This window comes from Juglans regia, chromosome 12 (assembly GCF_001411555.2).
Source record: "Juglans regia cultivar Chandler chromosome 12, Walnut 2.0, whole genome shotgun sequence".
Classification (NCBI taxonomy): Eukaryota; Viridiplantae; Streptophyta; class Magnoliopsida; order Fagales; family Juglandaceae; genus Juglans; species Juglans regia.
Genome location: NC_049912.1, coordinates 2,315,292 through 2,328,436, shown reverse-complemented (window position 1 = coordinate 2,328,436; position 13,145 = coordinate 2,315,292). Strand labels below are relative to the sequence as shown.

At 37.0% G+C, this 13,145-nt stretch overlaps 1 protein-coding gene across 3 annotated transcripts in view; it reads right to left on the bottom strand.

Annotated features, from left to right (window-relative positions):
- The window catches only part of LOC108997559 (DNA-directed RNA polymerase III subunit RPC5), a 36,323-nt gene extending 24,599 nt beyond the window's left edge, over window positions 1-11,724 (bottom strand). For all 3 annotated transcript variants that reach the window (XM_018973891.2, XM_018973893.2, XM_018973892.2), the window contains exons 1-5: window positions 11,203-11,724; window positions 11,006-11,074; window positions 10,823-10,930; window positions 6,968-7,036; window positions 1,224-1,388 (exon numbers count right to left, since the gene is read on the bottom strand). In XM_018973891.2, the coding sequence (XP_018829436.1) occupies window positions 1,224-1,388; window positions 6,968-7,036; window positions 10,823-10,930; window positions 11,006-11,074; window positions 11,203-11,574 (783 nt within the window). In that variant the 5' untranslated portion in view covers window positions 11,575-11,724. The remainder of the gene's footprint in view (window positions 1-1,223; window positions 1,389-6,967; window positions 7,037-10,822; window positions 10,931-11,005; window positions 11,075-11,202) is intronic.
- Window positions 11,725-13,145: the final 1,421 nt, after the last annotated feature.

Genomic DNA, 13,145 nt, shown 5'->3' with positions numbered 1-13,145 from the left:
TTGATTTCATGTGGGCTTGATGTTTAAATGAGGCCGATTGTATTTTACAAGAAGCCACTATGCTATACTTTATATGGGCTTGGTTTAATTGAATAAATATATAACCCATGAACTTATTTTTTCAAAAAATGTTTTAAGGGATTGAAACTTATATAGCTAGGTATTAAATTATGGTTAGCCTAATGTATTATTAAGGCCCTGTTTGGATGTTGAGCTGAGTTGAGATGGGTTGAGTTCTTTATGAATAATAGTGAGTTGAATGGTGGAGTGAGTTTTGTGGAGCCCACCTAAGATGAGTTTAGATGTTAAGATAAGTTTAAATGTACTTTATATGAGGTGAATGTGCAAGCCACAGACTTAAGCGTGGTCCACCACATGGAAGTTATGATGTTTTGAGGTGACACGGACCCAAGCGTGTTCCACCACAGATTATTGCCACGGACCAAGTGTGGTTCACCCTATTTTAAGTGATAACATGGACCCAAGCGTGTATCACTACATGATATGATAAGTTATATGGTGTCACGGACCCAATCGTGGTTCACCCTATTTTAAGTGATAACATGGACCTAAGTGTGGTTCACCTCATGTTACAATATGTATACACAGTCAGACAATCGGAACGATGCACACATGCAATGATGGCCACTAAATAAGTGAAATACAAGATGAACAAGTCATATAGGATTGATAGGAAATGCATGGAGTCAGTCGCCCATGCATCACGTTACATGAAATTCCATGATTTTGTTAATTCCGCATATGTTACGATACATTAAAGTTTTCTAAATTAAGTCTAATGTTAAGCTAAGTTAAGTTTACATTATGATGTGCTATTACGGAGTCTTAGACTCATTCTTTCTGTTTTTATGTTTTAATGTCCCAGATGTTGATGGCGTGGACACAGAGCTGGAGGGCTAGGAGTATATTAGTTTCAGAGACTTAGACCGGAACAAGTGTTATTTCCACAAGAATCTAGTTTATGATTAAAATATTTGAACATGTGATTACCACATAGACCTAGTTTATGCCTTTTTCATTATGTTTCAGCTTTATGTTATGAAAGACTATTATGCTAAGTTAGTTTGATGATTCAATAAATGAGGTATTTTCAGAACTTCGAATCTCTTTACCGGGCATTATGTTATGAATGTAGGTAAAATTCCTGACCCACGGGAAGGGGTGTTACAGTTCTGTAGCATAGAGTCAAGAACAAAAATCACCTGCTTCTTAGATGGACTAACAGATCTTCCTTCAGCAGATTCTTCCAATTTAACTGTAACTTCTCCATCCCCTGCAACATTGTTCTTCCTTTTTGAGCCACCAGACCTCAGATGTTCCAATGATGGTCGGAGCTGCACAACTGTATGAATTATATTCAGGTGCAACTGCACAACAAAAAAAGAAGTCAAACCATCTTTAAATGGTCAATAGAATTGATTACGACCTTGAGAGATAGGAAAAGAGAGGATAGAGCCAATCATGGGGGAAAAGAGTTGAGAGGGAATGATACAGATTTTCTCAAACGTTGCATCTGTTATCTCTAAATAAAGCAAACACACATTAAAACAGGCAGGAATATTAATCTACCAACGAAAGTTAGAAACTCTTTTTCATCAAATGGTTTCTTTGAAATTGCATACAACTTTTAACTGAGATATCATCCCCATGCTAGAAATTAAAATCATGAAATGAAGTGCTGACGGACCTAAAAACATGAGTAACTGCCTTCTAAACAAGAATATCAATAAATGTGACATATTTCTCAAGACAATGAGCTACAATAATAGCAATAGGGAAGAGAGACAGGCAGCAAGTTGGCAAATTGGAGAGAGTACAATTAATTAGAGTGATCCAACCGCCCTTCCATAAATACAGCCGCTTCCATCCAACTAGCAAGAGATACTTTTTCTCAATAATATAATTCAAATGGATGTTGGCTTGAATGGAGCCACAAAGGGGATTAAATACTTCATAGGTAGAGAAGACACCATACATCCCAGGATACCTGGCCAATCCTCCAATCCCATCCACTACTCCAATTGGGACATTATTAATTTGGCCAAATTAATTTTCAGCTGGAAACATCTTCAAAACATAAGAACATTGTTAGTGGCAGAGGTGAAACAACAATAAACCCTAATTAACCTTATCATACGCCTTTTTCAAGATCCAATTTACATAACACACCTGGTGCCCCCAATCTGACTTTGCTATCAAGGAATTCAATGGAAATAAAGACTTGGTCTAAATCTGATGCCCCTTGATGAAAGCATTTTGTGTCCCACAAATAGCCTCATCCAGCATTGTTTTCAACCTATTGAGTCTACTGGCAAGGACTTCAGAAATAATTTGTATACACTGCCCACTAAACTGATAGGGCGGAAATTCCTAACATCCATATACTCGGCTATCTTAGGGACAAGAGTGATAAATGTAGCATTAAGGCTCTCCAAGTGTTGGTAAAAGTGCACTTAAGCACAAAGTGCTTTGCTTATCAAAAGCGAAGCACATTTACAAAACCACACTTTTTTTAAATGCGCTTTTTGGGGTTTTTGTGTGAGCTTAAAGCACAAAAAGGCACACTCCTGTAATTTAAAAAAAAAATAGTATAAAATATCATTTCAAGACCTACAAGATGATTTAAACAAACATTCTTAAGTATTTTGTTGATATTGAAGATCATTTAGGTACCATGGCACCACATGTTGTCATATGTGAAGTATATGCTATGAATTCCATATAATAGTCCAAGTTGGCATTCTAGATGGATTGATAATTGACTGTTTATGTCGAGCATAGAAGTCAATACTTATAATTATTGAGCTTTACACATTCTTATTCAACCATGTACTTTAATTTTAGGGAAATTTAGTCATAGAACCCCTCATGCTTTTGGCCATTTAAGATTCGCCTCGTGCCTTTTTTTTTTAGGATTAACTCCTTTAAAATTTTTGGATTAGATCCCTCCATCACATTTTTGGTCTATCTCAGTTCACAGATGACACATGTCACCCCGTGAACCTCCCACCTACCAAACTGTTTTTTCTTATTTTCAAAATTCAAAATTAAATTTAAAAAATAAGTTTTAATCATTTCTTTATTAAAAAATCAGAAAAAAATAGTGGCTTGTAGGAGGGGAGACCACCGGCAGCCACCCCATGATGGCCAAAGCATGGCCACCACATGGTGGTAGACCACACCAGAGTTGATTACGTAAGTAATTTATGTAATTAGTTAATTACTTGATTTTCATATTACATAAATATGTTCCATCCTGCTTTTCAAACCTTTTTTATTGTATTTTGTGGATCTTTTGGTATCATACATTAATTCTACAAATAAGCGCTTTACTTCAATCAGGCATGTGTTCGCTTTGCACTTTGTGCCTAGCGTTTGCGTTTGAGTGCACCTAGTGCTTTCACCAACAATAGGCTCTCCTCAATCTTGCCTAGTGCAGAGAACTCATGAAAGATATTTATTAAATGAAAGATAGTTATGAAATTTGCTATGCATACCTCCCAAGAAGACTTAAAGAGTGACAAAATAAATCCATCCAAACCCAAGGCCTTATCACCATTCAGTGCTTACGCCACCTCTAGTACTTTGGCTTCCTCAACACTGGTAGATTCAAAACCAATACCATCAAACTTAGGCCTCAAACTGAAGTTTTTAGAGTACATATTGGTATAGAACTGCTGAATATGTGGACTTCACTAGGGATGCCCAAGATTGGGAGTTGGAGGTTATTTCAGATTTCTATGCAGCTCTGTATTCCGTCAATATGACAGAGGGCACGATGGATAGGATGTTTTGGAGCCCTTCCAAAAAAAGATAAATTCATGGTCAGATCATTTCACAGAGTTTTATCAAACCCAGGCAGGCTCTCATTCCCATGGAAGAGCATCTGGTAGACCAAAGCTCATTCAAAAGCAGTTTTTTGTTTGGACAGCAACTTTGGACAAAATTATCACCATAGATAATCTAAGGAGATGTCGATTAATGGTATTGGACTGGTGTTACATGTGTAAGAAAGATGGTTTATCTATTGATCATTTGTTTCTACATCGCGAGGTGGCCAGGACCCTGTGGGCTGATTTTTTTACAGGACTTGGTTTATCATGGGTCATGCCCAGCAGATTTGTAGACTTTCTAGCATGTTGGAGAGGCCTTCGAGGAAATTCACAAGTCGCAACAATATGGAAAATGGTTCCTATATGTATGTGTTGGTGTATTTGACGGGAGCGAAATGATAAAAGCTTCGAAAACCAAGAGAGAACAATGGAAGAGCTGAAAGTTTTTTTCTTTAAAACAAGGCTATTGTTTGTAATGGACTCGATGTCCATGACCTTCTTCTTTCTACTGCAAATTATAGCTAGGTATTTCTCATGCATACTCTCTGTGTACGAGGACTTTGCCTATTATTATGAATAAAACTTCTTGATTACTTATAAAAAAATATATATATATATATATATGTCCACTAAATTATCTGACCTGCTTGGAAGTATTAAAACGCATGGCAGGTAACAAAGTTCCAAGTCCAGATTCTCTATGGCTTTTATTCAAACATGCTGGGAAGTGCTTGAAGAAGACATCATGGGGGTCTTCCATGAATTTCATGAAAATTGAAGGTTTAAAAAAAGCTTAAATGCAACTTTTATAGCACTCATACCAAAATAGCCTGGTGTTGTAAAGGTAAAAGATTACCGTCCCATTAGCTTGGTGAGCAGGTTGTACAAAATTCTCTCCAAAGTATTGGCGAATAGGTTGAGCAAGGTGTTGGAGAAGTTAATATCAAAGCCTCAAAATGCCTTTGTCAAAGGTAGGAAAATCCTCAACTCAGTACTTATTGCCAACGAATGTTTGGATAGTAGACTCAAGTCGAAAGAGTTGGGGCTTTTGTGCAAGCTGTATATGGAAAAAGCATATGATCATGTCAACTCGAGATTTTTACTTTAATGCTCGAGAGATGTGGCTTTGGTACAAATGGCGTACATGGATCCATCAGTGTATCTCTACAGCTTGTTTCTCTATATTGGTGAATGGCAAACCAAAAGACTTCTTTAAAAGCTCATGAGGATTGAGGCAAGGTGACCCCTCTTTTTTGTGATGGAAGCTTCAATAAGATGATTTCAGGTGTCGTGGAGAGTGAGTTCATATCTGGATTCTTAGTGGAGGAGGCAATTACTAGCTCACTCAACATCTCATCTATTATTCGCTGATCATACTTTAATATTTCGTGCGGCCATGATCAAATTTGAGCCTTGAGCGCTCTCCTACTATTATGCTTTGAAGATCAGGGTTGAAGGTGAATTTGGTCAAATCAGAAGAAGTGTTAGTCGGGGATGTTCCTAATGTGGAGAGAATGGCGTCCATTTTGGGATGCAAGATATCTCAGCTGCCCATGAAATATCTTGGCCTCCCATTGGGTGCTACGTTCAAATTGAAATCTATTTGGGATGATGTCCTAGAAAAAATGGAGATGAAATTAGCTAATTGAAAGAGGATGTATTTATCCAAAGGTGGTAGGGTGACCCTAATAAAATTACTCTTTCTAATTTGCCAACTTATTTCCTCTCATTATTTCTGCTCCCCACCAAAGTGGCTCACCGAATGGAGAAATTCCAACGTGATTTCTTATGTGGGTTGAGGAGGCGGCCGGGAGGGGGGGGGGGATAAATTTCGAGTTTAAATTCCACTTGGTCAAATGGGCCACAATTTGCTCTCTCATTACAGGATGTACGACTTCTTTGGGGAAGATTCTCACACTAGAGAACTTGAGGAAGTGTCGAATCATAGTCATGGACTGGTGTTGTACATGCAAGAAGAGTAGAGAGTCCATTGACCATCTACTACTTCATTGAAAGATTGTCATGACTTTGTGGAATGAAATCTTTGCTTAGTTGGGAGTCGAGACTAGATTGGGTGATGCCGAGAAGGGTAAGTGACCTCCAAGCTTCTTGAAGAGGCATTCGGGACAACTCTCAAATTGCATCAATATGGAAGATGGTCACAATATGCCTATGGTGGTGCATTTGGAGATAGAGGAATGAAAGAAGTTTTGAAGACTAAGAGCGGTCAATGGATGAGCTTAAAAACTTATTTTTCAATACTTTACGCCATTGGTTTATTGTAATTGATTTTCATGGCATGACCTCCATGAATTCCTTGAATCACTAAACTAGCATGCTTAAGCATTCCTCTTGTATATGTCCCGTATACTTGGGCTATTGCCTATTCTTTTGATCAATAAAAATTTGTTTACCAATCAAAAAAATTATCCTACTTCTAGCTACAAATCCCTCAAATTTAGTCTCCAACTCACCTCTAAAATGATGATTTCTCCAACTCATTAAAGTTCTAAGACCTTCTCAACCTCATTCTCGGTTATGGCACTATCTTCTTCAAGAACATCAAGCTCCCATAGCTCATCCATAAGGAGTTGTTTCTACTTCCCAACATGGTCAAACAGGCTCATTCCATTTCCTGAAATCTACCTTCAAAACATTCAATTTACAAGCCATATGGAAGCTAGAAGACCCATGGAAATCATATGACAACCACCAATGTTACAACTTCTAACAAATTCCTCGAATTTCACCCACACATTTTCGAACATGAACTACCATTTACTCCAAAAATAATCATCACAAACAAGAAATAAAAGAAATTAGTCTGAAAATAATCTAAGAGCCTCTTCAAAGTAACATCTGGGAACAGGGCTACCCAATTACGCAAAAGGTTTTTTTATCAATTATGGACCATGTCAGTGGATCTCAGTTGCTGAACCACATGAACTTACCTCCTACAAGAGGTATGTCGAGCATATATTAGCACTGTAGTTGATAATAGGAAATTTCACGACTAAACAATAAATTAAAAGCAAAAATTCACTAACTACAATGCCATTTACTAAACTCTTCTACGCGAGAGAGAGAGAGAGAGAGAGAGAGAGAGAGAGTACCTTATTACCTATCAGAACACCAATAGCATGGCCAGTTGTGTGAGGTACCTTCCACGATGACGACAAAGTCTAAAGGAAAACCAAGAAGTAAGAATTCAAGTTACATCATATACTGTTTCATGCATAGAACAAGTTAGAAAGAACGAAAGCAAGGTTACAATAAATCAAACCCCCAAACAAATGTGGTTTTCAAACAAATGAAATAAAAGAGTATAATAACCATGTATGAGATAAAATTGATATCACAACTTAGGGGCATACTAGCCACACTAGCCACATTTGCACCATACACCAAAAGGACTGGTTAAAGTTTCAGCAATAGCTCCCTAAGAATAGTTTATAGACTCTATTTTACCTAGTAAACATCTCATGTTGGGTTCATGCGATGCCTTCACAATTTCCCCTCTTAGTATAAGACAAAAACTTTTTATCAATAAATAAAAATTTTTTCATCATAAAAATAGGCAAAAGTCCAAGTACACAGGTCGTATACAAGAGCAACACCTAGGAGTGATGTTCTAGTGATACAAGAAACTAAACAAAATTCGTTGTATCACAATCAAGTTCCACAAGTAGTGGGCTAACAATACTGGAAAAAGTGAAGGGACAAGGACCACATCCCAATCAGTTTAAATTTGAGAGAGAAACATTGTTCTTAAAGTAGAAAACCATTTCCCAGATTGGATAAAAGTGCAAAACTACAGCATTGCTAAATGCAACCGGCGTGCGGAACCATTGTGTAATCATGAAGTCAGCATCTGTCAAAAATTAAAAAAAAAATTGAAAAGTCTACTGAAACCGATTGAAACTTGTTGTTTGAGTAAAAAATTCACCAAAAAAATAAATAACTCTCGGACTCCCATATGTTGTCCCACATGTCCCTCTCAAGAACGTACTTTCTCAGAGCACCTTTGGCCTCATCCAAAGTGTACATCACCTTCTCATCCATGGCTTCCATTGGTCCTCTCCATCCTGCTAGCATGCCTTCTGGCATCTCCTCCTAAGCATCATTTTCCATATCTTAAACCATCTTGTAAGTGCAGGTCCCAATTTTTTTTTTTTTAATGGGGTTTCTTCATTTGTTTTTTAGGGGTTTCTCCATTTCCTGGGTTTTTTTTTTTTTTTTTTTTGTAATGGGGTTTCTTCATTTCCTTGGTTTTTTCTTTTTTTTTTTAATGGGTTTTCTTCATTTTCTGATTCTTAATTTTGAACTAAGGTCATTGGTGCTCTTCTGTGGGAAGACGAAGGGAGCATTTCTTTGGGAGGTAGGGTAGAAAATTTACACTACATAAATATTAATAGACATTATCCTCTTGATTCACCTTGACAATTACAAAAGATTCCACCCAACAAAAAAAAAAAGGACCCAAAAAAACAGAGAAATAAAAGACTGGGGACAAGAACAAGGGAAGTGGTGGAGAAGGCGAAGACAGTGACTTTGGGTGTTCGTGTGGGTTCCGTGGGTCCGTGGGTTCATGGAGAACACGACGACTGCATGTGGAGAAGACGAAGATAGGGCTGCGGCGGCTTCGACTTCGTGGGGCGGCAACTTTTTGGAGGACGATAGGGCTTCGTGTGGATGTAGAAGACGAAGACAGAGTGAAGAGTAGCATTCGTGGGGATGGGGGGGAAATGGGAACGAAGACAGAGTGCAAACGACGTCGTTGTTTTGACACGTTGGACACAATGCCGTGGGAGTTCCCCAAGGCGGTTGCGAGTTGCATTTTTCGCAAAACTATAGATACAAAAGTATGGCACCAAAATTAATAGTGTTTGCATTGAGCTCCAAAATCCAGGGAGAATAGGTTATCTGTATACCTAGGAGACTTATGCCTAAATCACCATCATTATTTTCCTAGCCTACTATTTGCCAAACCACTAGGTCATTAAGTCCAATATGAGTATGATCACCTAAACATGCTTCATAATTAAGAAAACAAGAGCACAAAATATCCACCTATATGAAAAAAGAAGGGCTAGACTGGTTCAACAGGGGACCAGCCTTAAGTTTGTATGAATCATCTTTTATTGACCATTCTAATTGAAAAGTAGATTGGGCCATTGAACTAATCAAGGGGGTTTGACTCTCTTAACCCTAAAAAATCTAAGAAAAAGCTCATGATGTCTCTCAAAATTTTAAAGGCATACACTTAAAAATTGCTAAAACTCAAAAGCCCCAGATCTTTTAGGGCATGTTTGGATGCTTGATTATCTCAGAATTTTGTGAATAATAGTGAAATGGGAATGAAGATGTTTTATTGGGTTTTGAGGAATGAGAGAGAAAAGTTGAATAAAAATATTATAAAATTAAAAAACTGTTATAATATATTTTTTTAATATTATTTCTGTTGTGAAGTTCGTAAAAGTATTATCGATTTTTGTATTTTGTTTTGAAATTTGTAAAAGTTGTATTGATTTTTGTGTTTGAATAATGATTAAGTAATATATGATTAAATGAGAAGGTTGAAAATTTGAAATTGTAAAATGTTGTGTTTGAGTGATGTTTAGGAATGAAATTATGAGAAGTTTTAAGAATTTTGAGAATTCTCATAGTGTCCAATCATGCCCTTAAACAATCTATATTTTCTTAGCATACAAGAGTTTGACCCCAAAAAGGTTTCCAAAATATATCTTTTTTTAAGGCCATAATACGGAACTTTCCTCCACCCTCCCTCATGTCCCTTGAACACCTCTTGCTCTCTTATGTTTTCTCTCTATTACTCAACTAGGACTTCAAAGCAAATAGGACTTCAAAGCAAATAGCCGAATTTTCTGTTGAAAACCAAAAACCATTGTCTATAATTCATAAATCACTGACAAATACATGCAACATGCAAACTTAGGTAGATAACATGGTAATAAAATTTCAGCATCTTGAATCATGTTAATAGTCTTTTGTGTTATTATACAAAGCAATTGTGCATTATGTAAAAAGATCAACATCTTGATTACCAAAATTTGTTTCCCTGTAAAAAGATAAAAAAAAATGTTGATTATCTAATGAGTTTGCCCCTGTAGAACTTCTTACTCTGCCACTGACTATAGCTGTTCACTTTGATTTATAAATACATACTTTGTACTCTACCACTAAGTAGAAGAGAACACGTAGCTAGTCTAACAATGAACTCAGCAGCTGCTCATGGTCAGCCCAAAAAGTTCACAGAACAGCACACAACCTCGCCAATTGGGCAGCTTCCTGAGATGTAATAGGAAGCCTTCCCATATTGAGACTCCCCCACCACGTCAACACCCACTGTCACCTCTTCGATACCCCCCTAGCTCCCTTTCCCCTCTCCTTCATTTCGATTCCCCTCTTACCCACACAAAAAAAGTAGAAGAGAACATGTCACAAATGCAGACACCGTGAGAGTGTAAGCTAGTCGTACCATTTGCAACCCCAAACAATCCACCCAGGGAAAAAAAATTAGAAAAAAAGGCTAGCCTAACCTAGTATAACTAATAGTCATTAATTTTGAGTGATACCCCAACATCAAGTTTCATAATTTCCATATGACTTATGCAATTTAATTTTACATCACAAATTAACCAATTTCACAAACAACCCAAAATTTTAATTCGAATACCATATTACAAATAATAATGGAGATTCTCTCCATTTTTCTGCCCATATTGCATGATGCAATTTGAAATAAAACAGTATGCGCACCCCAAAACATTTTATTTTGCCCGTGAAAGACCCAACCAGGATATCTCCCTTCGAATTACCATCCAATTCATGCGGTTGGAAGCTCTATCACAAATGATCACATCATTATTATCTTAGTATTTTCACTATGTAAACAACACTCTATGCGTAAATAGGTTCTTTATTCATAATCAGGATAAGAAATGGACCTGCTTCGTCAACTTCAGACGGTTGCCGAAATCTTGGTCAAAATTCTTGGAATCGACATCTAGTGCCAAATCTACTTCCATTTGATCACCGGAAGGTTTCACCCTAACCTACAGAACACAGACGCAAAACTCATAACTCCACGCTGCATTACAAAAAAACGAATGTAATGCGAAACTACGCACCTCTTCACAACGATCATCCAAATCGTATGGCCGCCAGGACGGTCTCAGAGGATATTGCAAAACATATAGCTGAAAACAAGTTTTACAAAAATAAAAAATAAAACACCCACAGACACAAATGAGTGTTGACACTGTTGAGAATAAGTAGAAAATAAAAGGTGAGAAGAGTTGAAAGAAATTTGCAATAGTAGGCCGACCTTCGTGTCGTCATCCATGGGGGGATTGAAGAAGACGTCGATTTCGCGGACAACTGCGTCTTCCTCCATGGCATCATCTTCCATCGATTCTTCCTTGGCTTCCGACAGGGTTTCGTCCTCCATTTTCACATCGCCGTTAGAAGCCGAAGCCGAAGCCGGGGCCGGGGCTGGGGCTTCGGCCATTGCCGTCGTTGCTTCTTCATCTTCCTTTTTATTCGGAATTGCGGCACCGAGTTCCCGGGGCTCAGCCTTCGGTACGGACTCTCGAGGCTCAGGTTGGGAGTTCGGTTTCAATTTCGGCTTGGATTTCGGCGCAAATCTTGAAGTCCGAGACGGAACCTGGTTCGGCGTGTCTATGTCGTCCAGGTCCATTCTGGGAAGTCGAAATCTCCGTTTGTCCCCCCGACTCTATCTCTAACGGGACGAATACGTGAGTATCGCTCCGGCAACCGGTGAGGTTTAGGAAAGAGCAGAGTAGGGTTTGTTGAGACGCGTCCCCGGTAAAGCTCTTTTTAACAAAGCACTCACGCAGTTAAGAACTGCTACGTACAGGCAAAAACCGTGCCTGTACGTGCACGACATTGGCATTCTGCCACGTCAGACCTTATTTTATAAAAAAAATATATATATATATATATTACGTACAGTTTTTAAAATTGAACATTGCAATATAAATTATAAATAATTTTATTTTAAAATTATAAAAATATTCCTCTTAAAATAATTTTTTTTTTTCATTTAATAAAGAATCTGTACATATAATTTTCAAGTGGAGACTATAAATAGAATTTCTCTAAAAAAAATAGAAGAAAAAAAGAGAGGATGGAAGAAGAAAAAAGTTTATTTTTTCCCTTTTACGATCTCTTCTCCCATTTTGCGATTTCTTCTCCGTAGATTGGTGTTGCTCCTTCTAGACAATCCATGTTTCAACTAAATTCTTCTATAAAAGTAAATATCCTAAAAATAAAAAAAATATGAAAAAATAATCACAAATTAATAGAAGTGAAGTGAAAGTAGGTAGATGAAGTTGCAAAGCCCGTAGCAAGTAAAAGGGAGTTGAAAATGGGTGGAGGCAATAGTGGTTACAAAGGGCGACCTTTTGAAACTCTGTTTTTCCTACGCTTACTTTTGCAGCAATCAGCATTTTCGATGTTGACGAAGATGGGTTGTACAACTTGTACTAGCAACTGTGTATGTATCTTTAGAGGGAAGCAATTTTTAAAGAGACACGAGATTCATTTGAGGGCTTAGAATTCTGTAATTGGTGTAGGGAAATGAAGACTCTTCACATGGATGGAAGGGAGCTAGAGGTGCATAGGGCTGGTTTTTTATTTTTATTAAAACACACTGTTTTATGAGGTTGTATTAGTAAGAAACTCGGTCGAATAATTGATTATGAAACGTTTCGTTTCAGTAATACACGCTGGAAGTCGTGCACGGGGAGGCCTCAAGTATGCCTGACTTTAGCATTTTTCTTTTTTTTTTTTTTTAGTCACTCCAACAAAGCACTCACACAGTTTTAAGTTGTTTTTTCTTTCGAAATTTTTAAATAATTCCTACGTTCCAACTCACGGAGTTCAAACTCAATGGAAATTTCTTTTAAAAATTAAAAATAATAATAATTAGTTTTATATTACAAAATATTTATATAACATAACTTAATTTAAAAGATATATTTTAATTTTCATAAAAAAAAATAGAATAATGATGAAATGTCATCCCATGTTATCTCCTCATTTTGACCACTCATGCATTTAGTTTTTTTTATATTTTTTTTTACTTATTGATTAAGAAAGTGACTATTAATATATTGATACTTTTTTATATTTTTAAAAAATGTTTAAAAATATTAAAAATATATGAATAAAAAAATGAAAAAATGAAATTTTACCTAGGAGAAAGCCCAACGGTCACTACTAGGCGGTACTCTAGCAGCACTCAAA